The 24744-nt window shown below is 51.5% G+C and overlaps 1 protein-coding gene and 1 long non-coding RNA gene across 5 annotated transcripts in view; one reads left to right on the top strand and one right to left on the bottom strand.

The window, feature by feature from the left end:
- RAPGEF3 (Rap guanine nucleotide exchange factor 3) overlaps nucleotides 1–9399 on the bottom strand; it is a 26435-nt gene extending 17036 nt beyond the window's left edge. For 3 of the 4 annotated variants that reach the window (XR_008992262.1, XR_008992263.1, XM_036904706.2), the window contains exons 1-10: nucleotides 8755–9398; nucleotides 8065–8277; nucleotides 2575–2628; nucleotides 2385–2491; nucleotides 2081–2202; nucleotides 1783–1951; nucleotides 1074–1158; nucleotides 703–763; nucleotides 525–601; nucleotides 227–373 (exon numbers count right to left, since the gene is read on the bottom strand). Coding sequence is in view for 2 of the 4 variants with exons in the window: in XM_036904706.2 (XP_036760601.2) it covers nucleotides 227–373; nucleotides 525–601; nucleotides 703–763; nucleotides 1074–1158; nucleotides 1783–1951; nucleotides 2081–2202; nucleotides 2385–2491; nucleotides 2575–2628; nucleotides 8065–8277; nucleotides 8755–9354 (1635 nt within the window). In the remaining 2 variants the exon portion in view is untranslated. Of the gene's footprint in view, nucleotides 1–226; nucleotides 374–524; nucleotides 602–702; nucleotides 764–1073; nucleotides 1159–1782; nucleotides 1952–2080; nucleotides 2203–2384; nucleotides 2492–2574; nucleotides 2629–8064; nucleotides 8278–8754 lie in introns of all 4 variants that reach the window. The other variant, XM_036904707.2, reaches the window with a different exon arrangement.
- Nucleotides 9271–24744, top strand: LOC130679189 (uncharacterized). The gene is made up of 2 exons (XR_008992265.1): nucleotides 9271–9402; nucleotides 24118–24744. It is a non-coding gene; the product is annotated as an uncharacterized LOC130679189 (long non-coding RNA).

Here is a 24744-nt window from a genome sequence, read left to right as displayed (position 1 = left end):
ACTCCCCGGTCTCCTGCACCAAGCTGGCGGTGATGAGTCTCCCTGAACATCCTCAGCATGCCAAGGGCCTCATCATACACCCAGGGCTGTGCCCCCACCTCCAGTCATCATGTCCATTTTCTACCTATCCCTGCTCCTCCCAGGTTCTCTGGACCTGCCTCACACCACTTCTCCAGAGAAGTGTCCCTGCCCAGTCCACTGCCCTCCCCACCCTCAGTAATGGCACCTTGATGATCCGGTTGAAGTCCTGTTTGTCCACACGGAGAAAATGACAGTTGTCTTCTCGCAGGATGATGGTGGCTGCCCGGGGTGCATCGTTCACCAGAGCCAGCTGTCCAAAGTCGTCTCCCTCGTGCAGCGTGGTCACAAGCCCCTGAAGCCAGACATCAGCCCTCACCAGGACAGACCCGCCACGGGGAGAGTGGCCAAGGCAGGGAAGGCCTGGGAGGTCCCCAAGGCCCTGCCCATGAGCACGTGGACAGGGACCAGTCAAATGCAGGGGGCTGGGAGGCAGGAGGACTCACCCTGCCATGGGTCACCACGTTGACAGACCCCTTCCAGATGATGTACCATGAGGTGCCCTTGTCCCCCTGGCTAAACACTGAGAGAAACACAGATCAGACATGCACCTGCCACTTCTCCATGGCCTCTGCCCATGCCCAGGCCCCCTATGCCCAGCTTACTGTCCCCTGTCTGACTTACACACTGTCCCCGCCTTGCTGTGTGGCTCAAAGAGCAGAACTGCAGCTAATTCTCGCTTCACCTGTGGGGGCAGGCAGAGGTCAGTGGGGAGAGTCCAAGGGAACAGGGGCCAGGCTAGGGGTGAGGAAGTTGGGTCCAAAAACAAGAGAGCTTGGGGCAGAGATGTGGCTAGATCAGGTGGCTCGAGATTCAGCAGCAGACAAACCAGGAGGGGGAAAGAGGCTAAGAGAGGCAGAGGATTTTCAGACAAGGATGCTGGAGGCAAGAAATTGATGGAAATTCCCAAATTTGTCCTCTGGTCGAGCAGCTGGGACCTCGGGCTGGTCATGGGGAGAGGGTCCAGGGGCAGGGGCGGGGCCAGGTGGACTGACCGAGTTAGAGAGGTGGGCCACGGCCTTGATGTGCAGCAGCTCCTCGAAGATGAGGTCCAGCTCCTCATCCGTGCGCTGACCTGGGCTATGGGCACAGGAGGGCCGGGAAGCAAATGATGAATTGTGGGTCCGAGGCCAGGCGTGGGGAACCACTTCACCCACAAGCCCGGGCCTAGGGCCAGCCGGTGCCTCAGCAATGATCGTTACCAACAGTGGGCTGACCTTTACTGAGTGAACACTGTGCACGACACACTGGCTAAGTGCTTCACACAGATTATTTCAATCTACCCTTATGACAGCCCCGTGACACAGGTATTATCCTCCTATGACAGAAGAGAAAGCTGCCATAGAGAAGCCCAAGGTCACACAGCTAGCAACCCGTGGAACCTGAATTTGAACCCAGACTCGCCTGCAGACTCCAAAGCCCACTACCCTCTCACTGCTGTGCCTCAGAATGGGCAGGCGCTTCAGAGGCCATATGCCCCACACCCTTGGTCACAGAGAAAGAAACAGGTTCAGTAGGGGAAAGAGGCCTCAAGATCACGCAGCAAGTCTATGGCAGAATGCAAACCGGAGCTCAGGCATCTGGTCCAGCCAGGGTCCTTTCCCTCAGCGAGAAGTAAGGGAACTCCTCAGAGATGAAACTGAGAAACTAGAGTCTGAGGGCCATGCGGGACCAAGAAATGCAGGGTAAGGGTGCTCCACTCACAGCTTGCGAAGTGCCACAGTGAGCAGGGCATCAGGACCCCGCTGGGAGAGCAGGGCCATAGCCTCAACAAGCTCCTCCTCCAGCTCATGGACTCCTGCAGGCTCTGGCTTTGGCCCAGGGAAACGGTAGAACTGGGTGTCTCGGTCCTGGAAGGTCCAGTCGTGTTTCACTAGGGAGCAGAGGCAATTGAGGCCATATGGGTTTGAGGCCCCACTGCCGTGCCCGCCCCCTCCTCACCCCAGATGCCTGCTCCCCAGGACTGCTCACCCTCAGGTGCCCACCCTGGGCTCACGCTCACCATGGCAGAGGGCCCCTTCATCCAGCAGCACCTGGCAGATCCCCACAGCTTGGCTCCGGGAATGGACCCCAAGCCCCAGGGCCAAGATCCCATCCACCAGCTCCCGGCCAGAGCAGCACTGCCTACAGGAGGTGAGGGACGGGAGGAGGAAGGGGCACCGAATGTCAGCAGGCGAAGGACAGGAGGAACTCCATCAGAAGGGCGCCTTCCAGGCTGGAGGCAGGGCTTGGCCCGGATGCCTGGATTGGAGTGAAAGGGGAAGAAACAAGGGGACGGGCAGGGAGGCAGCCGAGGCCCCACATACCGATAGAGCCTAAGACGGTACTTTCGGTCTCGGATGAGGTTCGGGCAAGTGGCCAGCAGATGTCGATGCAGCTGCTTCCCAGCCTTGAGCACTCGCTCCATGGAGGCCTAGGAGGGGAAGCCCCAGAGCTGGCTCGGACCCTGAACCCCCAGCAGCGCTGCCCCTCCAGTTCCACCCCTTGGGCTTGTACCTGTTCCAGGCTCACGCCGAAATCCAGGGACTCCTCACTGTCAGCGAGTGGCGTCTGAGGGCAGAGCGGCGGGTCTACACATTAGTGCCAGAGCTTCAGATCCACTCGTGGCCCCACCCCTCCCTCATCTCCCCTCCTCCTGAGCCAGTCCCCAAAGGCATCCACTTAGATACTTACAGCACCACTGCGTGCCCCGCCCCCGGCCCTGCCACCCAATCACCACACCTGTTCTCCTTCCAGACCCAAGTGCTGGGTGCCAACAGATGAGACCCCAGCTCCGCTCACTCAGGCCCAGGTACACCCAGGTGCCCGGGCGAACAGCTCTGCCAGGGAGAGGCCCATGAGGGATAAGAAGGCCCGTGAGGGGCCAGGAAGTGAGCAGTGTGGAGGCCTGCAACTCTTGCTCCTGGGCAGTGGCCACAGGCCTGACACCCAGCCAGGGTCTGTCTCTGACGTGGGCAAGCTGCCTGCCCTCTGTGGGCCCCCATGCAGCCTGGCAGTAAAAACACAAACTCCAGAGCGAGACTCCTGCCTTCCAATCCCTCTCCTCCATTTACTAGTGGTGTGACCCCAAATACATGATTCAACTGCTCCCTGACTCAGCTTCCTTGTCTATAAAATCTATAAAACAGTAATAATACCAATTTGTAGGCTTTGGGAAGGATTAATGTGAGGTAATGTATATTGAATGTTCAAAGCGCTGTCTGGCATAGAGTTGTATGCACATGTTAGCTGTTATTACTCTGCTGGGAAGCAAAGGACAGGAGCTTGCTGAAGGCCCCTTTCCTCTCTGAGATGCTGCTAGTCCACCTGTAAGAGTGGGCTCTGGCTCTTGGGTTTATGGAGAAACATTGGTTAACGAGGTTTCCCTGCCCTTAGTGCCAATCGAGCCATCCTGGACTCCTGGGCATATGCTCTGAGATGTCAGCCGTTTACAGCCCTCCCCCACCCTTCTTTTCCTGCCGCCTGAGAACTGGAAATTGTGGACTTCTCTCCACAGGATGCTCTATCCTCTGGGGCCCTCCAAAGACAGAACACCTCAGAGTTTACACTCGACTCCTACATAGAATAGGATCAGATATGAAGTAGGCAGAGCAGGGCTTACCCGTCTCCTTTGACTTATGAAGCAACAAAAGTCTTGAGGTGAAGTGCCTGTGTAACTCAGTCACATACCTGGGAAAGCCAGACAGCTGCGGGTAAACTCAGTTCCTACCAGGCATGCTCACATTCTCGGTCTCACTCCACCCACCACACCTGCTGGCCCCTCTCCCTGTTCCCTTCTCTCACCAGCTCTCTCTCCTGCTTCCCCATCTGCTCTCAGACCCCTGAAGAGAATCTGGCTGGGGGGCTGGGGCGCAAACCAGGCCTGGTCCCAGCACGTTCCCACTGTGCCCCAGGCAGAGGCCAGAGGTCTGGCATGGGCAGCCAGGCGGAAGTCCCTAGGTGTCCCTGCCCGGGTCATGGGGCCCAGCCCAGTGCCAGATGCAGAGCCTCAGAGGCTCAGTGACAGGAAATGAGGAGGAGGAGGAGGAGGAGGAAGGGCAGGGACACTACCCAGCCAGCCCCTGTGTCGGAACAAACAGTGCTGAATGCTAACAACTTCTTGTTGTTCATGTCAAACTGCACAGGGGTCCCGGTATTGCCCCAACTCCCTTTGGTGCCCACTGCCCAGGCTCGGCTCCAGCACAAGCTCCTTCCTGGTATTATTCTGACCCTGGAGGGCACTTCAGGAGGGGAGGTGCCAGGTCACGTGGCCAGGCTGGTCACAGGCAAGATCCCAGATCCACAGGCCTTGCTCAAGCTATTTCCTGTCCTGCCCCAGGGAATGAGCACAAGGTCAGAGGAAGGGGGCTCTGGCCCAGCAGAGCTGAGGAAGGGACCTGAAGGCATCCCTCGCATTTTGCCAAGGGAAGCGGGAGCCCAGAGAGTTGAAGTAACTCACCCAGAGTCACACAACTGCTTAGAAATTTAAGATCCTACTCAATAACTCTGCTACCAACACTAGCCCTAGAAATACGTGTTTGTCTCCTATTTCACAGCTTGAGTGGAGGAGGCTCTGAGGTTATATAACCTGCCCTGACAACTGGCAAATAGGGGCACCGGCATTCACACTGCTCCCATCTGGTCCCAAAGCCCATGTTCTCGGGCACCACGCCCTCCCCTCCCCACGGCACCTCCACGGCCTCATGCTCCTGTTGCTGCCCACCACAGAAGCAGAGATGGTACAGGTGGATTCTGTCCCCAAGAATACTCTGGGAGCAAGTTAGAAAACAGCAGGTTGAACGAAGTTCCATAGGTCTGCCATCATAGTCCCTCTGCGTCCCCACCATGTTCATGTGCACCGCTAGCCTCCTAGGATCAGGTGGGGGTACTATTCGGGGGCAGTGAGTGGGCAAGTGTGTGGGCTCTGCGGTGGGACACCTGGGCTCACGTCTCAGTTCCTCATTCCTGGCTCATTCTGGGATCATGGGCTGCTTATCAACCTCCCTCTGCTTCAGTCCCCTCGTGTGCAGAATGGGGCTGATGATAATAGCACCTGGCCCACGGGGTAATTACGAGGGTCAAAGGAATTAATGATGTGAAGCACTGGAGCAGAGCCTGGCTTGTAGTGACATCTTAGTGAATGTTGAGTGACTGATTACATTTTATTACTGCATGATGGGCACCTGTTACCTGGGCTCAGTGCAGGAAAAGCTACTGCTGACCCCGTCCCTCACCTGACAACCCAGAGCATCAGCTTAGGGGTTCTCAATTGGAAAGAAATAGCAGGTCCAGGTAGGAGTGAAGGCCTTCACCCACCACTGCCTCTCATGCCAGTACAGAAGGAGTCAGGGTGGGAAAAGGTGCCAACTAGCTTCCCTGGCAGTGGCACCACACCTGTCCAACCTTCCCTCCCTGTGGCTGAGTGTCATTGCCACACTGGCTGGACTGGCACAGAGCCAGACAGCCACGTGGTGACCCGTTAGGCCAGTTTCCTCAGGCTACCGCTAGGGTCTCAGGCCAGATCAGTGCTTGGCAGTTGGGGCAAGAATGAAGTAGGTGGGGCTGCTTTGGGGTGTCAGTGTCACCATCTGCAGAAGAGAAAATACACCAAGAGCCCAGACTTCACAGTCAGATCTCCAGAAAGCAAAGCCCAGCTTCACCCCTTAGCAGCTGCGTAACCCTGGACCTATCACTTTGCCTCTCTGGCCTCAGTTTCATCTAGAAAATGACGTGATGACATTAGCGCCTATTCAGAGGGCTGTTGTACAGTCATTTGACATGATAAAGGTAAGGCTCTTATAGTAGTGCCTGGGGCATAAGTACCACCATTATCTGGACAGGTTGCCTAATAACACGTTTTCTGAGTTAAATAATAGAGCCACCTCCGCAAAGGAGTCATCTGAAGGAAAGCACCCCACGCTTCTCTGAGCTCCCAAGACCACCAGAGCTCATCCTGATCTTGGCCCGTCTCTAGAGAGATTGATCCCTCTGCTGGCTCCCAGACAAGATCTTGTCTTCCTGTCATGTCTCCAAAGGGGATGTTCTTCCATCCCATACCAGTGCCACCTTGGCAGCGGCTGGTAAGTCCTTCCAGCCTCTCAACTCAGGCCCTCCTGCTATAACCTGCTTTCATTTTCTATTGTTCTGCTCTAGTAGGAACAGAAAGTGCTGTCTTCAGACCTCAGGAGGTAGATGCATTTTCCCCTTGGTTTTCTAAGAGGCAGGGATGGTCTGGATGACTCCCGGCAATAGTCACCACCTCCTTTACAACATCCACCCTTCTCCCTGTGTGTTCACTCCCTGCCCAGCACTTGTTCCTCTTGTGAGCCCTTCCTGGGCCAAAGGTGTCACACAGAGGGGTAAGGTGCAGACTCACAGGTACCCAGAGCCTCCTAAGCACAGACGCAGTGGACCAAAACCACCCTTCCCACATTTCCCAGAGGCAGTCATCATGAGAGGGCATTGCCCCTGCCCCTAGCCCTGAAACTCTATGTTCCCTCTCATCACCAATCCTCATTTGCCTGTCCCCCCAACCTGGCAGGGGAGCAGCCTTGTTTCTGCGCCTTTGACCCCATTTACATGCCAACAACCTTCACCCCACCCTTCCGGCCTCCCCAGAACACCAGCCCTTCAATTCTGGGGGGTTGGGAGAGTCAGGAGACAGCCTGGCAGCCTCCTCCACCCCCTACCAGACTTTCAATCCCAGGGGATTCTCCAGTGACCTCATGGTCCTGGCACCTGACCTTCCCCCCACTCCCACCTTGCCTCTGCAGGCTGGGAAGTGGGGGGACAGGAAATGCACAAGTAATTATAGCCTGAGAGGGAAGGAGGCGGGGAGGGTTCCAGCCCACTAGCTCCAAACTGCAGCTACTGCCAGTGACCTGGAAGGGGTGAGGGGAAACAGCTAAGCCCCTCAAGGGACCTGCTGCCCTGCCCCCTCCAGAGCCCCAACTTGAGCAGGACCCAGGCCCAACAGGCCTCCTATCAGGAGGACCCAGGGCAGGGAGAGATGGCAGGAGGAACTGGGCTGACACCTAGGTTCTCTCAGTTGCAGTGTGAGGAGGACCCCATCACCTTGGCGGCCTTGCCTGTCTCAACTCAGCCTCACATTTTGGTAAACATAAATGGTGGTTGGGCAAGGCAGGAGGAAGGAGGCAGAAGGCGGTGGTCATTCTACTCAAAGGGACTGCTGATAAGAGATGAGCTCTCTCAAGTACATCACCTGCTCCTGTGTTCCCTCTACCCCTTTACCCAAGCACCCTCTTGGCATGCCGCTGCCCCAGGTGAGCACACATGATAGGCACACACTGAACCTCAGATGAAGGAATTCTATTAAATCTGGGTGGCTGTAAAGAGTTTCTCTGCTGACCTGCATCGTGCATGCATTATCCAGCTGCCTACCCCTCCATTCTTTCCCCTTCCTGCTCTCTCTCCTTCATTCTTGAAGCTCCAGATATGCTCTTCACTGGCAAAGGAGCTCTCATCATCTCCAATTCTCCAAACTTCTCAGAATCTGCCCCTGAGCCCCACCAAAGCCAGATGCCAAGCACTGCCCACACAACAGCCTCACTCCCAGATACAAAAGCAGAATCAGCACAGTTTAGTTGCTCACTGAAGGAGAACATTACCACAGTGATGTATCAAGAACAGTAACCAAGCTTACCTGCCCACCTGACTTGACCTGGCCCCCAGTATTTGACAGATGCCTCCCACCCCCACCTGGAAAGCACAGAAGCACCTAGCTCAAGGCACACAGAGGTGATGGATAAAGGACAAATCCTTTTCTCTCCCCCCCACGCCTGAATAGGGGGGCTTGGGTGCCACATGCACACAGATGCACACGGTGCGGCTGTGTGAGCCACATACACACATACTACCGACACCTACACTGTCTACCCCGGAGCCGCTTCTATGCCCCTAGAGTGAGCTGGGCCTCCAGCAACATGCCCGTTCTCCCAGTCCAGCCCCCTGAGGCTGCCCTGGTCTGGCCAGGTGATGGGCACTCACCCAGCGAAGCCCCTGGATGCGGCTGGGGCGCTGGTGTTCAAGCCTCAGCTGGTAGGAGCAGCTTCGGGGCCGGTGCATCCTCCTCAGCACCATGTCGAGCAGCTTCCCCTCTGGCATGACATCGGGGAGGCCACCCACTGGTGGTGCTCCCAGAGCTGGGCTGTCCTCCACAGCCAGGCCCACCTGCCAGCGACTCTCCCCTGGCCAGCCCACCTGTGATGGGGGAGGAAGGCAGGCAGCCATGGAGCTGGGGCTGGGGCTGCGCCTGGGGCAGCTGGACAGGGCCCAAATGCCCCGGGCAGATCCACTTCCTCAGAGTCTGCTGGACTGGTCAGGCGGAGGTGCCACAACCCGGCCAGGAGCCGGGGGAGGAACAAGAACCTTCACCGGCGGCCTGCCAGTCGGGCACACTTAGGGGTCTCCAGCTGGCACATGGGAGATTGAACCCTTCTTTCCCAGCTTCCTTGGACTTCTGCCCTTCCCACTGTTCATATCCCTGCAAGGATCTCCACCACCTCCCAGTATGAGGCTATGGACTCACTGGATCCCCCCAGAAATGCAGCTTCACCTCAAATCTTTCTTCTCCCCTCCTCCCTCAACCCTGAACAACCCCCCCCACTCCACCCGAACTCCCCTCCCACCTCAGCTTCCTCTCGGGCTCCTTCCCGCCCCTGATCCCACCTTACCCACCTTCATGTTCCTTCCCAAGCTGGCACTGCCAGCGCAGGCTCTAGTAAAAGGTTGGGGGACCCCCGGGGAGCCCGTCTGCTCCTGGAGGGGTGCGGGCTGTAAGTCCCAGGAGAAGTGAACAGGGCCAATTCCTGGCTGGACCAGCTGCCAGGGCAGAAAGAGGCAGGGCTGGGTGGGGAGGCTCGTCTTGGTGGGTAGAGGGCTGGGGGCGTGAGGAGGGGTCCCCCCCAGCGACAAGAAGCCCGGAGCCTCCGCCTCCGTCCCAGACGAAAAGATCCAGCTGGCTCCGGGCGCTGAAGCGAGGCTGCAGCCGGCACTGGTCCGGGCGGGAGCTGTCACACCCCCTGCGCTGCCCGCCCCCTTCCCCTCCTCCGGCGGGCAGAGCCGGCAGGGGGAGGTGCCCAGCCTCAAGAGCTGAGGGCATAGGGCAGGGGCCGGGGACGGGCACGGGGTGGAGCCCGGACTCCGGGCTGCGGGGGGGCGTGCCAGAGCCTGAGCTCCGCCAAAGCCCAGGGAGCAGGAGCGGCCCTGGCTGGCGTGTTGGAGCCGCAGCGGCCGGGTGTCCGGGCAAGGGCAGTGAATTACGGCACCGGCCGCCATGTGGCCGGGAGGAGAAATGCAAACAAGGAAACGGGGAAAGGGGAAGGGGTGAGTCATTACAGCCCCACCCTGGAGGGAAATCCGGGCTGGGGCCGCTTCCCGGCCGGGGGCGTCCTGCCTCCTGTTGCGGCCCAGGATCCCTAGCAGCGCCGGGGACGGACTGGGCTGCTTTCCCGTGGGGAAGCCCGCTGCTGAGCCTCCCACCGTCACACACAACCCCTCCCCACTCCCAGCGCATCCCTCGGCCCTACACACACACCAGGCGCGCTGGGGAACACTGAAGCTGGGGAGGAAGGCCTGCGCTGAAGGATGGCTGGGGGCCGAGTTCTGGCTGAGCTCCGACGGAGAGCGGGTTGGAGGGAGCCGAGGCCCCACCGCGCTTCCTGGCGGCGGGGAGGGCGGAGGCCCGGCACCGGGATCCCTGCGTCCTGCGCAGGCCTGTGCGAAGGCCCGCTGCCTCCCTGCGCCTTCTTTTACACCCCCGCGCAGGGGGTCCCGCGCCGCCCTCTGCGCCCCGCTCCTGCTTCTGGGAGCGTGGAGGGCCTCTGGCTCCCGCGGCGCCGCGTCTTTTTTTGCCCAGGACGTTAAGGAGGGTTTGGGAAGGAGTCTCACGCCCCGCCCCCAGCCTTCTAGGACTCTCCCTTTTTGCCCCCTTTCTGCCCCCTTTACCTTTGCTGCTAAGCCTGCCGGGACTGGGGGAAACATCTTATAATCTATTCCCCTGCCCTGGGACGCCAAGCCCCCATCTTCCACAGATGATTATTTTCTTGGAGGTGGGGCTATTTTAATGGCTTAAAATCTCAATTTTAATGTATACTGAAAAAAATTCTCCCAGGAACTTACAAAAATGCAAATTCCATCCTCCCCAAATTCAGATTTCGTCCTATAGGCATGAAAACGAAAATCTGTATTTTGAACATATATCCCAAACTTTTTTTTTTTTAATAATTATTTTTTATTGAAGGGTAGTTGATGCACAGTATTACATTACATTAGTTTCAAGTGTACAACACAGTGATAAAACATTTATATACATAATTCTAGGTTCCAGCTATCACCCTACCAAGCTGTTACAATATCTTGACTATATTCCTTATGCTATACATTACATCCCGGTTACTTATTTATTTTACCATTGGAAGTCTGTCTTTTTTTGTGTGTGTGTGTGAGGGCATCTCTCATATTTATTGATCAAATGGTTGTTAACGACAATAAAATTCTGTATAGGGGAGTCAATGCTCAATGCACAATCATTAATCCACCCCAAGCCTAATTTTCATCAGTCTCCAATCTTCTGAGGCATAACAAACAAGTTCTTACATGTAGAACAAATTCTTACATAATGAATAAGTTACATAGTGAACAGTACAAGGGTAGTCATCACAGAAACTTTCAGTTTTGCTCATGCATTATGAACTATAAACAGTTCAAATATGAATACTCATTTGGTTTTTTTTTTTTTTTTTTTTTTAGATAATTATTTTTTATTGAAGGGTAGTTGACACACAGTATTACATTACATTAGTTTCAGGTGTACAACACAGTGATTCAACATTTATATACATGATAATTCTAGGTACCAGCTATCACCATACCAAGTTGTTACAATATTTTGACTATATTCCTTATGCTATACATTACATCCCGGTTACTTATTTATTTTACAATTGGAAGTGTGTACATTTTTTTGGTTGTTGTTGTTAGGGCATCTCTCACATTTATTGATCAAATGGTTGTTAACAACAATAAAATTCTGTATAGGGGACTCAATGCTCAATGCACAATCATTAATCCACCCCAAGCCTAATTTTCGTCAGTCTCCAATCTTCTGAAGCATAACGAACAAGTTCTTACATAGAGAACAAATTCTTACATAGTGACTAAGTTACATGGTGAACAGTACAAGGGCAGTCATCACAGAAACTTTTGGTTTTGCTCATGCATTATGAACTATAAACAGTCAGTTCAAATATGAATACACATTTGGTTTTTATACTTGATTTATATGTGGATACCACATTTCTCTCTTTATTATTATTATTTTTAATAAAATGCTGAAGTGGTAGGTAGATATAAGATAAAGGTAGAAAACATAGTTTAGTGTTGTAAGAGAGCAAATGTAGATGATCAGGTGTGTGCCTGTAGACTATGTGTTAATCCAAGCTAGACAAGGGCAATAAAACATCCACGTATGCAGAAGATTTCTCTCAGAACAGGGGGGTGAGGTTCTAAGCCTCACCTCTGTTGATCCCCAATTTCTCACCTGATGGCCCCCCTGCGACTGTGCCTGTCTTAGGTTGTTCCTCCCTTGAGGAATCTTACCCGTCTCTGGCTAACCAGTCATCTTCCGGGGCCATACAGGGAAATGTGAAGTTGGTAAGTGAGAGGGAAGCCTTATTGTTTGAAAAGGTTAGCTTTTTACTTCTTTGCATATTTATGCCCTGTGGCTTCTATGCCCAGCATTTGTCTTGAGGTATCTTTACCACTTGGAAGAATTATGATACTCGGTAAATTTGATATGAGGCACGAATTCTATTTAAGGGTTGTAATTAGGAAGGAAGAAGAAAAGCTATAGAAGTAGCAGGCGGAAGAAAACATGGGAAGATTGATTATTTCTTTGACATATCTTCTTGTAGAGTAACTTCAGCATGTATAGGTTTTAAGCTACTACTTAAATTGCGCACACACATTAACATAATAGGAGTATAGTTACATAACCAAAGCATACCTGTAATTACCAGCCATCTCCAGTGAAGCCAAGAAAACCAGTTAGGCACCTTAGGCATTTGTGAAAACTTATCTATGATATGGTGGATATTGTCCAACTGAACTTGAACAGTCTGAGAGAAATCAGGCAAATTAAAACAACCCATTCCTGGGGAATGTTCACATCCCTTATGTTCTTTTAACAGTAAATAGTCTGTAGTTGTAAGATTTTGGAGCGCTACAATTTGCACTTCTCCTAATTCTTGGTTGAGTTCCAACAGTATAGATCCAGTCAAATTTGTTCTTTTACTGTATGCACAGGCCAGCTTAGATATCTCCTTCCTCATTCCCATGGCAAGTCCAGGAACTGGTGGGATAAGTGCATCTACAGCTGTAGCAGTGCGTGGATCTTTGTTGGGGTTTTTTGATGATCATCTTCTGGCATGAGTCTTCCAGAGAGTGCTGATGTTGGAAGTTCTCTTTCATATCGTATCTTAGTTCATTTTCGGGGTAGCCCAATTAGGCTTTGATCTTCTGTTTAGCCGCAAACAGACCCTTTGCCTACACTTTTATATGCCCTTTATACCCTTGTGTAGAACTCATTGGAGGTCACCGCACAGGAACTGTCCTTTTTTTTTTTTTTTTTGCTTTGTTTTTGGTATCACTAATCTACACTTACATGACGAATATTATGTTTACTAGGCTCACCTCTATACCAGGTCTCCCCCATAAACCCCTTTACAGTCACTGTCCATCAGCATAGCAAAATGTTTTAGAATCACTACTTGCCTTCTCTGTGTTGTACAGCCCTCCCTTTTCTCCTACCCCTCCATGCATGTTAATCTTAATACCCCCCTACTTCTCCCCCCGCTTATCCCTCCCTACCCACCCATCCTCCCTAGTCCCTTTCCCTTTGGTATCTGTTAGTCCATTCTTGAGTTCTGTGATTCTGCTGCTGTTTTGTTCCTTCAGTTTTTCCTTTGTTCTTATACTCCACAGATAAGTGAAATCATTTGGTATTTCTCTTTCTCCGCTTGGCTTGTTTCACTGAGCATAATACCCTCCAGCTCCATCCATGTTGCTGCAAATGATTGGATTTGCCCTTTTCTTATGGCTGAGTAGTATTCCATTGTGTATATGTACCACATCTTCTTTATCCATTCATCTATCGATGGACATTTAGGTTGCTTCCAATTCTTGGCTATTGTAAATAGTGCTGCAATAAACATAGGGGTGCACTGATCTTTCTCATACTTGATTGCTGCATTCTTAGGGTAAATTCCTAGGAGTGCAATTCCTGGGTCAAATGGTAGGTCTATTTTGAGCATTTTGATGTACCTCCATACTGCTTTCCACAATGGTTGAACTAACTTACATTCCCACCAGCAGTGTAGGAGGGTTCCCCTTTCTCCACAGCCTCGCCAACATTTGTTGTTGTTTGTCTTTTGGATGGCAGCCATCCTTACTGGTGTGAGGTGATACCTCATTGTAGTTTTAATTTGCATTTCTCTGATAATTAGCGATGTGGAGCATCTTTTCATGTGTCTGTTGGCCATCTGTATTTCTTTTTTGGAGAACTGTCTGCTCAGTTCCTCTGCCCATTTTTTAATTGGGTTATTTGTTTTTTGTTTGTTGAGGCGTGTGAGCTCTTTATATATTCTGGACGTCAAGCCTTTATCGGATGTGTCATTTTCAAATATATTCTCCCATACTGTAGGGATCCTTCTTGTTCTATTGATGGTGTCTTTTGCTGTACAGAAGCTTTTCAGCTTAATATAGTCCCACTTACTCATTTTTGCTGTTGTTTTCCTTGCCCGGGGAGATATGTTCAAGAAGAGGTCACTCATGTTTATGTCTAAGAGGTTTTCGCCTATGTTTTCTTCCAAGAGTTTAATGGTTTCATGGCTTACATTCAGGTCTTTGATCCATTTTGAGTTTACTTTTGTATATGGGGTTAGACAATGGTCCAGTTTCATTCTCCTACATGTAGCTGTCCAGTTTTGCCAGCACCACCTGTTGAAGAGACTGTCATTTCGCCATTGTATGTCCATGGCTCCTTTATCAAATATTAATTGACCATATATGTCTGGGTTAATGTCTGGATTCTCTAGTCTGTTCCATTGGTCTGTGGCTCTGCTCTTGTGCCAGTACCAAATTGTCTTGATTACTATGGCTTTATAGTAGAGCTTGAAGTTGGGGAGTGAGATCCCCCCTACTTTATTCTTCTTTCTCAGGATTGCTTTGGCTATTCGGGGTCTTTGGTGTTTCCATATGAATGTTTGAATTATTTGTTCCAGTTCATTGAAGAATATTGCTGGTAGTTTCATAGGAATTGCATCAAATCTGTATATTGCTTTGGGCAGGATGGCCATTTTGACTATATTAATTCTTCCTAGCCACGAGCATGGGATGAGTTTCCATCTGTTAGTGTCCCCTTTAATTTCTCTTAAGAGTGACTTGTAGTTTTCAGAGTATAAGTCTTTCACTTCTTTGGTTAGGTTTATTCCTAGGTATTTTATTTTTTTTAATGCAATTGTGAATGGAGTTGTTTTCCTGATTTCTCTTTCTGTTGGTTCATTGTTAGTATATAGGAAAGCCACAGATTTCTGTGTGTTGATTTTGTATCCTGCAACTTTGCTGTATTCCGATATCAGTTCTAGTAGTTTTGGGGTGGAGTCTTTAGGGTTTTTTATGTACAGTATCATGTCATCTGCAAATAGTGACAGTTTTACTTCTTCTTTACCAATCTGGATTCCTTGTATTTCTTTATTTTGTCTGATTGCCGTGGCTAGGACCTCCAGTACTATGTTAAATAACAGTGGAGAGAGTGGGCATCCCTGTCTAGTTCCCGATCTCAGAGGAAATGCTTTCAGCTTCTCGCTGTTCAATATAATGTTGGCTGTGGGTTTATCATAGATGGCCTTTATTATGTTGAGGTACTTGCCCTCTATTCCCATTTTGCTGAGAGTTTTTATCATGAATGGATGTTGAACTTTGTCAAATGCTTTTTCAGCATCTATGGAGATGATCATGTGGTTTTTGTCTTTCTTTTTGTTGATGTGGTGGATGATGTTGATGGACTTTCGAATGTTGTACCATCCTTGCATCCCTGGGATGAATCCCACTTGGTCATGGTGTATGATTCTTTTGATGTATTTTTGAATTCGGTTTGCTAATATTTTGTTGAGTATTTTTGCATCTACGTTCATCAGGGATATTGGTCTGTAGTTTTCTTTTTTGGTGGGGTCTTTGCCTGGTTTTGGTATTAGGGTGATGTTAGCTTCATAGAATGAGTTTGGGAGTATCCCCTCCTCCTCTATTTCTTGGAAAACTTTAAGGAGAATGGGTATTATGTCTTCCCTGTATGTCTGATAAAATTCTGAGGTAAATCCATCTGGCCCAGGGGTTTTGTTCTTTGGTAGTTTTTTGATTACCGCTTCAATTTCGTTGCTGGTAATTGGTCTGTTTAGATTTTCTGTTTCTTCCTGGGTCAATCTTGGAAGGTTGTATTTTTCTAGGAAGTTGTCCATTTCTCCTAGGTTTCCCAGCTTGTTAGCATATAGGTTTTCATAGTATTCTCCAATAATTCTTTGCATTTCCGTGGGGTCCGTCGTGATTTTTCCTTTCTCGTTTCTGATACTGTTGATTTGTGTTTACTCTCTTTTCTTCTTAATAAGTCTGGCTAGAGGCTTATCTATTTTGTTTATTTTCTCGAAGAACCAGCTCTTGGTTTCATTGATTTTTGCTATTGTTTTATTCTTCTCGATTTTATTTATTTCTTCTCTGATCTTTATTATGTCCCTCCTTCTGCTGACCTTAGGCCTCATCTGTTCTTCTTTTTCCAATTTCGATAATTGTGACATTAGACCATTCATTTGGGATTGTTCTTCCTTTTTTAAATATGCTTGGATTGCTATATACCTTCCTCTTAAGACTGCTTTTGCTGTGTCCCACAGAAGTTGGGGCTTAGTGTTGTTGTTGTCATTTGTTTCCATATATTGCTGGATCTCCATTTTGATTTGGTCATTGATCCATTGATTATTTAGGAGCGTGTTGTTAAGCCTCTATGTGTTTGTGAGCCTCTTTGCTTTCTTTGTACAGTTTATTTCTAGTTTTATGCCTTTGTGGTCTGAAAAGTTGGTTGGTAGGATTTCAATCTTTTGGAATTTTCTGAGGCTCTTTTTGTGGCCTAGTATGTGGTCTATTCTGGAGAATGTTCCATGTCATATATCCCAAACTTATCTGCTGGGTTCACACTTTGAGAAATGATGGTAGAATTTTAAGTGTCCCTTCGGGGAAAGAAAGGAGCCTGAGAATGAATCTGGCCCCAGGCCCAAAACCAACCTACCCACATTCTGGGAATTTGGAAGAAGGAAGAACATATGGGCAGGTGAACATGGTGGGGGGAGAGTTGAGGGGCAATTAGGGTGGGGAGGCAGGGGCAGTTTCAGATTGCTGGGGCCAATGACCTGACCTAAAATTTCTTGCAGGGGAGTGTCTGAAGCCTGGCAGTGGGGTCAGAAAGGGTTTCCCCACTTCTATGTCTACTACTCCTACTTTGGGCAGGAGGAAAAGGAGCTGAGCAGGGAGGCGGGACATGGGCGCCCCTGTAGCCCTTACAGGGCAACAGCCAGCAAGTGCCTGACACTGTTCCAAGTGCTTCACAGGTTTTAATCTCTGCCACTACCCTGGGAAGCGCTCTACTGCTGTTACTCCAACTTGACAGGTAAGCAGCAAGCTCAGGGGTGTTAAGTAACCTGCCAAGGTCCCACAGTTAGTAAATGGTGGGGCTGGGGCTTGAACCCAGGTTGACTGGCTCCACTTTAACCTATGCTACACTTCCTTGCATATACATCATTCATTCTTCTAATCTGGACCTTATGCCTAAGAGAGGAAGCTATGGAAAAGGGAATGCATGCGAGTGTGTGTGTGTGTGTGTGTGTGTGTGTGTTGGGGGGAGGGCAAGGACCCAACGAAAGTCATTCAAGACTGAGAAGATGGCCTGGGATGACTACCTGTTCACTGGTAACAGAGGAGACCAAAGGGCTTGGACCTCCCATTTGTCTCACTCTTACTACTGACACGCAACCCCACCTCCCAACTTCTGCTGAGGCAGAGGATGGGGCAGGTTTTGCTTCTCAGGACTCCTAGGTGGGGACTGGCCAGTGGAATGACTGCTCAGTAGATAGTTGATGGAGGCTGAGGCCTGGACAGGACAGGGGACTAAGGCGGTGTACCTGAGGAAGACATCCCAAACCGGATGGTGAGCCATCTTGGGGATAGCCATGCCACACCCTGCTGCAGCCTCCACCTCCCCTGGCTGTCACTAGATGTGTAGCAGGTGTGTCAGGACAGATAAATAATAACAATACTTAACATTCAACAAGGCCCTGCAGTTGGTACTTTATGTGCATTCACTGATTTAATTATTGCAACAATCCTATGAGATCTCATAGGATAGCTGTTATTGTTATCCCATTTTACAGGTGAGGAAACTAAGAAGGGAAAAGGTTAAATATTCCAAGATCCACAACTTTCAAAGATATGGAGCAGTAAATGATTCTACCCAAGCAGTTAGAAGTCCTGTGGTTAACCTCTCAGCAGTCCTGCCTCTCGGATATACCACTAGCTCCCAGGAAGGGGAGAAGCCCCTTGCTGGAGTCACTCACCCCACACCTGGGAGCACAGCACAGGCTCCAGAGGTGGTGGGGGCACCGATGATGGAGCTGCAGAGCAGAGCCCCTTAACACAGTCTGTCCCTACAAGGACTCTCTGTCAGGGCAGGAACCTGCACGAACCCTGCCTATTCCCTTCAGGCAGGTCATAGGAGCCTGCAGAGGCCCCCTGGGAATAGTGCAGGAGGGTGAATGAATGGCGAAGGAGGGCCTCTTGGCTCCTGGCTTTGATAGCTGTGTTCCTCCCACCCAGGCCTTTTTGCTGAGCTCTAACTTGTGAAGCCCACAGCTTCGGGGATCTTCATAGGGGCCTCTCACTAGGCACTTAACCCTTGTCCTACCCCAACATGCCCCTCCAGCCCCACCTCTCTCAGCTCCCAGCTCCTGAAGCCCCAACAGTGCCTTAGCAAGAAACCTGATACCTTGGTCCCTCCTCCCAAGTCCAGTCAGCCACCAATCTGGTTGATTGAACCAGTGAATCATCTGTTGTATCCATCCATTAGCCCCATCCCCACTACACTTACTGTGTGCAGAGTACTATGTCATTTTATAGACATCATCTTTCAATCCTCAGAATAATCCTTTTATTTGCAGTGAGGACCCCAAGGCACAGAGAGGTGGTGGAGCTTGCCCAAGGTCACAAGCCGACTTCCAGAGGGCCAGACTCAGGCAATTTGACTGTACACTGTTAACCATCATTCTTACTGCCTTCCTGATCACCACTCTCAACTTTGCCTTCCTTAGTCTTTCCTGTATACTGCCACAAGAATCTTAAATCCATTCAATATTTATTGTAAATGCCAGGAACTCTGCTATAAACTGGAGATCTAAAACTGAGCAGATACTGGGCTTCAGGACCACCGAGTCCAGTGGAATTTTCTTTTATCTCCTTAACACATTCATCTACCCAGCACAGCATCTGGCATAAAGTAGGTGTTTAACCATTACCAGGAGAAACGGAAGGAATGGGAATTACGGCAGGTCAGCTGGTGCCTGCTAAGGGCCTACACCCAGGGCAGGTGGAAGGGAGAGGGGCCAGTTTCTGAGTTCAGTTTGGGGGAGTTTTGTCCCATCTCCCTCCCTCCATGCTGCTTCCTTGTCTCCTGCTGTCCTCTCCTGTCCCACGCTGCAGTTTGCTCACAGGGCAAGGCTCTCACATTTGAAGGTGGTGGGATGGAGAGTGGGATGTTGGAGGAAGTTGTAGCCAACAAGCTTCCCGTGGGGCTGCAGAAAGGAGCCAGCTTGGAGACCAGAGGCGGAAGGGCTGTGCCTGGCACCTTGGGCTGCCCAGCCTCCCTCAGCCTCCCTGGGATTCCGCCTCAGCCATGGTCCATGACAGGGGAAAGGAACTGAGAACTGAGCCCAGGACCCTCACATGGGCTCTACTTCCTGTCTCTGGAAGGTTTAAAGTTCTCCCATGCATGTCCTGGCTCCTTCCTCCAAGGGTGGTTCCGGCTCACTTCCCCGGTCTCCCCTCTGCCCGTTCCTGGGGTGGGAGGCAGAGGCAGGAAGCTGGAAGGCGAATGGCACTGACCCAGACCTTCCCAGGGCTAGCAGGTCACAGCCAGTTGCTCACAAGCAACTTATGAAAATGGTGAAGAGGGGAGGTCGAAAAGAGATGGACTCCTGCCTTCTCCAGGTGTTGGGGGGTAGGTGAGGAGGCAAGCTGGAGGGAGGTGCTTGAGGGCTGGGGGCCAGCAGGGAGCCGACCAAGGCAAGAGCAGGGGCCCCATGTTTTCCTGGAGGCTCGTGTTTCTGGCTGGTGCTCAAGGAACCCACGTGTGGCGGGGCAAGGACACGATCACTGCAGAGCCCTGTGGTGGTGAAGGTGGCGGTGGCTGGGGGGCAGGAGAGGCTGGCAGAGCCTCAGGGAAGGCAGGGCAGGACTGCAGCTGCCAGAGGCAGGGGAACAGGCCTGCCCGCCAGGCAGATTTGGTGTTACATGAATGTACATAAATTAGCAGCTGCTTTCTTGCCCCAGCTTCTGTTTCTCAAGGTTGTGCGTGCATGCGTGTATGTGTTCTGAATATCTAGGAGTCGCTACATGTGACCTGGAGAGACAGGGCTCTGCAATGGCGGCTCCTGACCAGTTGTGGCCATGTTGCTCTCCTTTTCCTTCACTCCTGCTCTGCCCTGCTAGAGTGGTCTGCCCTGGCCTCTACCCTGGCCTACACCGCACCCCAGCCTCCACCCGGGGCCGGCCACCACCTCCCTCTGCCCGCCATTCCCAGCCTCCCTGAAACCTTAGTCCTGACCGCTCTGATCTTCTGGTCCATCCTGGGCCCACAGACTTAGTTCAGGACTGAAATGCTGCACTCATTTTGCCCTCGTGCTTTAGAGATCCTGCAGGGGCAGCTGCGGGAACCTGAGTGGGGGTCCTGGTAGGGCCCTGGCCCCTGCTCACGAGCTGCCCGGTCCTGTCTGGGTCCAGAGCACTGCCTGAGGAAGGGACAGGGACGTGGAATATCAGGCAAGCAGGCCAGGGAGAGCAGACCCCAGTCCTGTCCCTAAATCCAACTCAGGAAGTCCTGGGGCCGGAGAAGAAGCTGAAGAGTCCCAAGATTTCCCAGCACCAGACCCACTGCCATTTCCTCCCTCCAGAGAGGACACAGTGAAAGGCTGGAGCAGGTTGCAAAGATGGGGTCCAGAGAGGGAAACGGAAAAGATGGAGGAAGTCTGCAGTCCTGACAGAGAGGGCCAGACCGCTGCCCTGCTCCTGGCACCAGTCTTCACCTCCGGGATGGAGAGGCTGAGCTGCTCAGAGGGCCCACTGCAGGCCTCAGGGAGCCCCTCCTGCTTTTGGCCCTGGCCCCTCCTCCTCTCTTCACTTTACCTCCAGAGAAATGGAGAGCAGGCTCACTTACACATGCTGTGTGACAGGCACAGAGCCCACCCAGCGTTCTCCTTCCTGCTCCACAGAGAGCCCTGAGGCTTGAATCCTGACTTAGTTGTCCCCAGTGGCTTCAGCCCCTCCCCACGCCCCAGGATCCTCAGGCCTTCTGCAGGCCGGCCGCCTGCTGGGACCCTGGGCATCAGACAACTTCTCCTCGGCTCCCTCTCCAACTAGGGCCTTCACCCCCACAGAGCCCGGCCTGTGCCAGGAAGCCCCCAGCCACATGCCTGGCATCACCGCATTTCCTAATGACTAGTGATTCCTCCTCCAAAAGGACATATGCTCCCCCAGGGCAGGTACTGGCTCTGCTCTGCCCAGGGCCGCCCACCCTGCACACAGGGCCTTGTACACAGAAGGCCCTCAAGGGAGGTTTCTTGAGTCAAAAAGGCAAACTAAATTCTCCCTCTCGGGCCACGGTCCTTTCCGCCTGCCTGATGGCTCCTCAGATCGGTCTTTCTCCCTGCAGCCTTTCACCTAGTTCTTGACCTACATCCATTGCTCACCCTGCCTTAGTCCGTCTCCAGCCCACTCTCTTCTCCAGGAAGCACTCTCAGCCGTGGCCACTTGAACCTCTCCAGGGGGCTCTCCTTGGCTCCCAGGCCCGGGACTAAGCACAGGTGACAGAAAATTTCTAGTCCCTTTGCCCAGTGCCCTTGCAACTAGAGAAGAGGAGGATCTGCTGGGGACTTTTTTGTTTGTTTGTTTGTTTTCGGTTGATTCTTTTTGTTGTTGTTGTTGTTGTTATCATTAATCTACAATTACATGAAGAACATTATGTTTACTAGGCTCTCCCCTACACCATCCCCCCCACAAACCCCATTACAGTCACTGTCCGTCAGCATCGTAAGATGTTGTAGATTCACTACTGTCTTCTCTGTGTTGCACAGCCCTCCCCTTTCCCCCACCCCCCACATTATACATGCTAATCATAATACCCCCTTTCTTCTTCCTGCTGGGGACTTTTATCATTCAATAAATCCATCCCCAAACTCAGATTTAATGGACAAATATGTACTCATTCCTGTGGCAAGCTCTGTCCTTTAGGAAGGTCCCTCCCTTCCTGCCCTAAGCCTCTTATTCTCTCACTCGCCACTGCCCCGAGAGTAGTCTGTGCACAGGCTAACTGCAGGCCCCTCTCCCCCTCTTTACCCAACAACTCCACAGTGAAAGGGAAAGGAAAAGGGAGTGGAGTACGTACTGGCGAGTGGGGTTCAGGTCAGGAGATGAGGTTGCCAGAGAAACATGAAGAGAGACGAGCAGGCCTGGACCCCAGCCCCCGCAACACTTCACTGCCAAATGTCACTGCAGCTGTGAGAGCACACGCATGCACACGCATGCATACATACACACACACACACACACACACACACACTCACGTACATGCCCCCTTTCCTGTCACCTCACCTTGTTGCCTCTGGGTCTGCCTCTGAAACTCCTTTAGCTCCTGAGCTCAGAGGCCTGTTGTTCCCACTCAGCATCTTCTCACTCAGCATCCTGTGCTCTGCCTGGACTTCCAGGCTGTCAGTGGGCAGATAGAGGAAGTGGGGCCTCAATGAGAAGCCAGACTCTGAGCAGTTTCACTGGAGCCCTGAGAGGTGAGGACATCCCTTCCTAGGGGCAGAAGGCAGCAGCACTGGGTGGGGTGAGGGGGGCAGGAAGACCCCAGATCTGAGCCCTCAACTTAGACACCTTCCTGCAGAGATACTCGTGATGGGGCCAGTCCCTCCCTGCAGTGAGCCACCTGCTCCTCCTCTCTAGAACAGTCCTTTCTTTTCTGTGGTCTACAAGCCTGACCAGGAGGAAGACAAGGCTGCAGGAGGTAGGGCTGTAGAGAGGTGGTGAGAGGGGGTCCACTTCTGTGTCAGGCACAGCCCTGGCTGCCTTAACTAGGGTTTTCGGGCTTCAGCTCCACACGGCTAGGGTGGGCAAGGGGACCACGTAAAGTTCTGGGCAGAATCTTGTGGAACTCACCACTTAAATTCAAGCACAGGAGACTTTTAGCTTAACCTTGCCAAGTTGGGTCTCAAGGCACAAGGTTGAAGAAGGCTGCCCCCTAGAGCCAGAATCCAAGAATTCTTTACGGACAGCCAGCCATTCATTCCTCCTTTACTTAATGCACAAGTATTTATGGAGTTCCTACTTACGCACCAGGCATTGGATTCATTACTGGGAATACAGAAGTGATCCAGGCAGGCAGTAGGGTGACTGACTATCATGATTTGCCCTAGACTTAGGGGTTTCTTGGATGTGGGACTTTTAGTGTTAAAATCAGGTCAGCCCTAGGCAAAGCAAGAAGAGCTGGCCCCTAACAGATAGCCCCTGCCCTTGTGGAGGCTGTATTCTGCAGGGATGGCAGGGGTGTGGTGTGCAAGGACAAACAAATACATAAGACAGTTGCACATAGTGGTAAGTGCTATGACAGATATAAAACAGAACAAGGGATCAGACTTTACATGGGGAGGACAGGACTGCCTCTCTGAGGAGGTAACATTTGAACTGAGATTTGCATGATGAGGGATCAATCTTATGAGCACTCAAAGAGCTTTTCAAGCACAAAGCACAAGGACTCTGAGGCAGAAACAAGCTTGGCATATTCAATAAACAGAAAGCAGTGCCTGAAGTGAAATGAGCAGAAGTGAGACTAGTTGGCATTGGAACAGTCCTGATCAGTGCACTCTAAGAGAGATGAGAAGCCGCTGGAGGGGTTTAAGAAGGGGAGTACCATGTTCTGGTTGTTATTTTGAAGGTCATGCCAACTTCAGGAGAAGGGATTGGAAGGGAAAGAATGAGCAGAGGAGGACAAGTGAGGAGGCCCTCGCAAGTGGGCAGGCGATAACAATGGGGGCTGGTTCGGGTGGTGCTGGGAGATGGAGGGAAAACACAGGCCAGACCCAACTGTGCCGGCGAACGGACTGGAGGCAGTGGGTGAAGGGAAACAGGACCCGGAAGTGATGCCCAGGTCTGCAGCAGAGCCACAGTAAGCGAGGGTGTGCCCTGGAGAGCACCATGGGTCTCCAGGGGATCATCGAGCAGAGAGGAGGGAGCCCTGCAGGTCTGTCAGCTGCAATCAGCTGGAACACAGCTCAGTGGGCTTATTCTTGGGGTAGCACTGTGGCAGGAGATGCATGTCTGGAATGGGCTTGCTTTGGGGGAGTGAGGAAGAAATGTCTCAGAGGCAAGACGGGAGTCTGCAGTGGGGAGTTAGAGGTCTGTCTTAATAATGATGGGGCCCAGTTTAAGAGTGACTCCAGAGGGACTGATAGCTCAGACAGTTGATCCTTACAGGATATGTTTACATGGCCTGAAAGGGAGAGAGGGATGGCATGCTGAGGTAACAAGGTCAGTTGTAGCATGCAAACTGGGGATCTCAGTGGCTCAGCACAACAAGGTGTGCTTTTCGCTCACATTACAGTCCAATGAGGGTCTGGGGGATGGAGGGAGTGATCCTGTTCCATCATTCACTCAGGGGTCTCGGGCTCTTTCCATCAGGCGCTGCTGCAGTTTTCAACATCCAAAATCATCACAAAAGAGGAAGAGTGAATGGAGGATGCATGGGAGATTTTTAAGGTCCAGCCTGGAAATGGCATGCACTTCGCTTTGATTCCATCACTCAGAACTCAATCCCAAGGCATCAATTCAACTGCAAGGACACCGGGAACTGTCCAAGTTCAAATTTCGTAGTTCATGTGCCAGAAGAGCCCCTGTTGGTGAGCATCACTGGTCTCTGACTCAGGCAGGGAGAATGGCCGTCTGTCTTGAGTCAGGGGACAGTAGTGTCTGTCTTGGGTTGGCATGGGGGTGCACTTTCTGAAGGCAGTCTGGGTAGGAGACTGGTGTGGGAGACACGTATGTGTGGCGCACACTGTGTGCTCTGTAGCTCCATGAGCCTTGCATTCTGTCCATTCTTGTGGGCTTTCTCCAGACAACATCTTAATTATCCCACACTTTACCAGTGAAATAGCCTCATGGATGCTTTCTCTTCTACAAGTTTCTTTTCCTATGAAATCTAACTGAATATCACAGTCTAAATAATCTCCCTAAGACACCATTTATGTAATGCTACTCCTGCTAAAAAAAATCACAATTTTTAACAGCAATAATACATTTATTGAGTTA

Source organism: Manis pentadactyla, chromosome 10 (genome assembly GCF_030020395.1).
Source record: "Manis pentadactyla isolate mManPen7 chromosome 10, mManPen7.hap1, whole genome shotgun sequence".
Classification (NCBI taxonomy): Eukaryota; Metazoa; Chordata; class Mammalia; order Pholidota; family Manidae; genus Manis; species Manis pentadactyla.
The sequence above is the reverse complement of the archived record's forward strand: the minus strand, read 5'-3'. Positions and strand labels throughout refer to the sequence as shown.